Consider the following 4,172-nt stretch of genomic DNA (forward strand, 5'->3'; position numbering starts at 1 on the left):
TTATTGTAGGGTCTACCTTACAGCAACTGTTGTGATTTGGTGCTGTATGAACTTCAATTGAAGATTGAATAACTGCATGTGCCGCACTCTCTGCTAATGCTGCGACAGCCTGCGATGTTATCCACACTGTTAACAGCAGACTACAAAAGGACCCACAAATTAAATGAACAGAGCAAGATGACAATTTAAAAAATAAAATTGTATTAAGTTAAATGAAATTCAAAATAAAATATTCCAGCATAGCTTTAACATTTGAGTCAAAATGAAAGTTATATCTTTAATGTTGTTGAAATAAGTTATCCTGAAATTTGTATGTGCCTAAATGTAATAGTGGCGTAACCATAAACATGGCCCTTTATGTAGTAAAAAGGTCGTTTCTGTCTGGTTGAAAAGATCCCAATTTCCACATCATTTTACAGATATTAACATTTTCTTATCAAGAGTGTCACCTTAGGTGTAAAGATTTCAGCTGAACACAGTTTGTCTTGGGAAACAATACACTGGTACAATTTACTGATATTAATCTTTCTGAGTCATCATCAATAAGGACTAATGGTAGTCAGTTACTTGAAAGCGGGGAAGTAGAATTAAAGATTAGTTTACACGCACGCACGCACGCACACACCTGTGTGGCGTAGATGGCTCTCTTCATAATGGTGAAGTCATCTCGGTCCAAAATGTTGTTGAGATCAGGGATCTGCCCTCTAATGAAAGAAGACATACATACATCCATCATCATCAATCTGCAAATTTACACAACACTTTGATATCAACATCAAATACCTCAGCAAGTAGAAATACTTACTTTAACAGAGCATCATACAGCTTTTTACCAAATTTCTCCTTAACAGCATGAGCTGTATCCCTGTTAAAAGCAAAGGAAATCTATCACCACTGCAGTTGTTAGTTTGAAGCACCAACAGTAACAGAAAATCATTATTATTTAGAGTTTAAGAGTTAAAGCAGGGAAGGAGCAAAGTTCCTAAGTTGCATTTTTGCTGAACCATGCCCACCTTGGCAACCACTCATGAGGAAGTACACATTTTTTAAATCAATGTTGGATAATGACGAGTCTTTCAGTACAGCTTCCTAATGGAGGTAAACACTTTGTTCAAGCTGCAGTTAAATCAGGTTTGTGTTTCAAATCAGATCAATACCAGGCTGTCTCAAACTGTCTGCTATTTACAAGTGAAGATTGGATTTGTCTGATGTGTCGTGGCTGCCCAGAAAGGTCGATAAGCCCAAGCTTGAAGCAATAAATGTTGTGCAGGTGATCACCACAAACAGGTGGCGAACAGCTACACGAGAAGTTCAGGGAACTTGAGCATCAGTAGCGCCTAAAAATAAATTCTCCTAACAACACTCCTTTGTCTCATTCATTAGTGCACTTTCTTCCTTATTACCTGTTGGCATACAGCCTCTGCTTTTGCATGGCAACAACAACATGGCAGAGACAACTTAGAAGGCCCTGCAATTCCCAGGCTCCATTTCAGATTTCATTCATGTGCCGTTCTTTATAGCCTTCTTCTAAATTGGGAGGCAGATGCACTACAACCTGTGGGATTTACAATTTTGCCAAAAACTGCAGCTCCCCAAGTGATCAGTGAGGGAGAAAAATCCCAACAGATTTCCAGATCCCCCCCCGGGTATTGTTCATCACATTTAGAGTATACAATGAAAAAAAAAAAATGGATGTACTGTACAGAATTATTTAATTGCTACAAGTAATCAGCAAAGCAGGACGTACCAAAGCTGTTTACGTACTGCCTGCCCCTTCAGTGACTCCACATTGAAGTTGTTAGTTTTCGCTGGCATGATGAAGAAAACTACGACCGTCACATCGTTTCGGTGGACCTGCAGAGACGGTGACGATAGGTTTCCATTAGATGTGTACAACACAACACTACCAAAAAGGCACAAAACAAACACGGCCTCACCCGCAGCAGATAGTTCAGTCTGGACAGTGATTCAAGGAAAATATCTGCTCCTTTGTTTGAGAACTCATAGCGCCCAGCAATGAAGAAGATGAGGGTTTTATCCAAGTTGAAGTCCAGGTGACTACCGAGATAATAAAGATTAATAAAATGAAATTGTCGATTCATTTTATGAAGTACAACAAACTTCGAGAGCTGCCAGGACTACTTTTTAATAAAGCAACAAACCCATAGAAGTGTCCCCTGATAAACTCCTGGATTTGGGCCTTGTTGGTGGAGTGCAGGTTTTGAAACTCATGCATGGCTGAGAACTTCTTCACATTCAGCCCATTTGGGGTGACCACATCTGTACCAACAAAGGAAAAGATGGTTTTATTCATTTTCTGTTGACAGCGGTATAGAAATTACTTTGTGTTTAGCTTCAACATTTTATTTCAAACTTGAAGGTATTTTTGCCATCAATCCCTGGAATACAGTTGTGTTCCAAGTTCAGAGCCCCCCCCCCCAGATGTGATGAATTATCCAATTTTTCAAATTGTGTGACTGTGTGAACATCATACAGAAACTGATTACTTCAAGTTACTGTTGCTAGTTATCGCTACAAATGAGTCAATCATGATATGTATTTATCTACAGGACTGTAGTGTGATTTGTAAAAACATTTCTTGCATGACTGTGTTGCATGGATCGTCAGAAAACCAATAGACAACGTAAAACTACGTTCTTGTGGAGATAGTATAGTGAAAATTTTCCACCTGGTTTCCTGTGCAGCATGTGGTTGGCCTCCACAGCAGTGATCTGAGAGACTGTCGTGAAGACGTGAGCACAGTGAACTGCTGCTCTCTCTAAGCAGTATCGGTGGTAGATCTGCCTCTCTCCAGCCTCCTTGTCAATGTTAAACTGCCACACACAATTTTTAAAAACAGAAAAAACAAAAACATTCATTTTACTTTACAAAACATGTTTAATTATCAAGCATTTTTTTTAAACCTGCCCAGAGCAGCAGAATATTTTTCTGAATGCCTTTTTTTACCAAATATATTTGCTGTAACAAGAGGAGCCTACAGAGGGTCTACTTTTCTCATGGGAATGTTTTTGTTGCAATTATTTTAAAAAAGAAAATATTATTCATATTATCGCTTGTGGATATAATGCTGGAGTGGACAGAGGGTGAAGACTAGGCAAAAGCCAGGAGAAGTGGAAGAATAGAAGGGACAAAAAAAGAGGGAGCGATAGATGCAAACAGACGTGCTTCCTCTGTAACAAAGTACACCAACAATACAACACCTAAAAGACAAAACAGAGGGAGGTACACAAACAAATACAGAGTTATGCTGTGTGTGGATGCGAGCATGCATACATGTTTAAATGAGCAAGAGAGGACACGAGTGCCCGAGTATGAGCGTTTGTCATGAAACATACTGGGAAAATGAGGATGAGACTGCACCAGTTTAGTTCACCACATCCTCATTAATCCTACAAAGCAAGATCTCGACTACCGTACCCTCGTGGGACCACAAAAAGGTTTGGTTATAACAGCATGTATAATTATCAATTTCAGGCATAGTTGAGCATAAACAAGAGCATAATAAAATATTGCATTTCATTTATTCAATTAAATGAATTAAAAAAAAATCTCTTTTAAAGTTCATTTACAGTTTGTAAGTCTGGAAATGATCCTTCTTTGTTTTACCACATTGGCTGCATTTTCTGACTCTCAGTTAACAAGATTCCATCGACAGAATAAGTGATGGTCCTATGAATCATCTGTCAATTATCCATTCGGTCAAGGAGTAACCTTTAGCTCCACATTGACCTTTAGCTTGTGTGGCCAATTACAAACATTGCATTGACATCTCCAAATGTAGCTCAACATTACTAATGATGCTCTAAGTAGTCCTAAAAGACCTAAACCTTTAAATATGAGCATAAATCTTATGGCTGGTCATTGTAGGCAGAGAGGCGCGAGTGTGAGTTGCACGCGTATTTTGTGATGGACGTGGGGTGTCAGGAGACAGACTCTTAAGAACTTTGCTTTTTGTTCTGTTTTCATAGGTACACTGCAATAGGCCTCAGCATGCTGTGGGCTTCTCTTCTTCGCTCACTTTTTGCATTTCATATTGTAGCGTAAAGGCCGTGCAATATGAAATATAAAAGTGATTACTATTGTGATTTGATAATATAAATAACATGCCTACTGTAGTGCCCCTATGTTTACAAACACTGATGTTTTTCCCC

The 4,172-nt window shown here is 38.9% G+C and overlaps 1 protein-coding gene across 2 annotated transcripts in view; it reads right to left on the reverse strand.

Annotated features, from left to right (window-relative positions):
* Positions 1 to 4,172, reverse strand: part of gys2 (glycogen synthase 2) — a 13,895-nt gene that overhangs the window by 4,697 nt on the left and 5,026 nt on the right. For both annotated transcript variants that reach the window (XR_311663.2, XM_005730178.2), the window contains exons 5-10: positions 2,690 to 2,834; positions 2,163 to 2,280; positions 1,938 to 2,058; positions 1,748 to 1,854; positions 806 to 865; positions 626 to 704 (exon numbers count right to left, since the gene is read on the reverse strand). Coding sequence is in view for 1 of the 2 variants with exons in the window: in XM_005730178.2 (XP_005730235.1) it covers positions 626 to 704; positions 806 to 865; positions 1,748 to 1,854; positions 1,938 to 2,058; positions 2,163 to 2,280; positions 2,690 to 2,834 (630 nt within the window). In the remaining variant the exon portion in view is untranslated. The remainder of the gene's footprint in view (positions 1 to 625; positions 705 to 805; positions 866 to 1,747; positions 1,855 to 1,937; positions 2,059 to 2,162; positions 2,281 to 2,689; positions 2,835 to 4,172) is intronic.

The sequence above is a fragment of the Pundamilia nyererei genome, unplaced genomic scaffold (genome assembly GCF_000239375.1).
Source record: "Pundamilia nyererei isolate P.nyererei 1_Seehausen unplaced genomic scaffold, PunNye1.0 scaffold00036, whole genome shotgun sequence".
NCBI lineage: Eukaryota > Metazoa > Chordata > Actinopteri > Cichliformes > Cichlidae > Pundamilia > Pundamilia nyererei.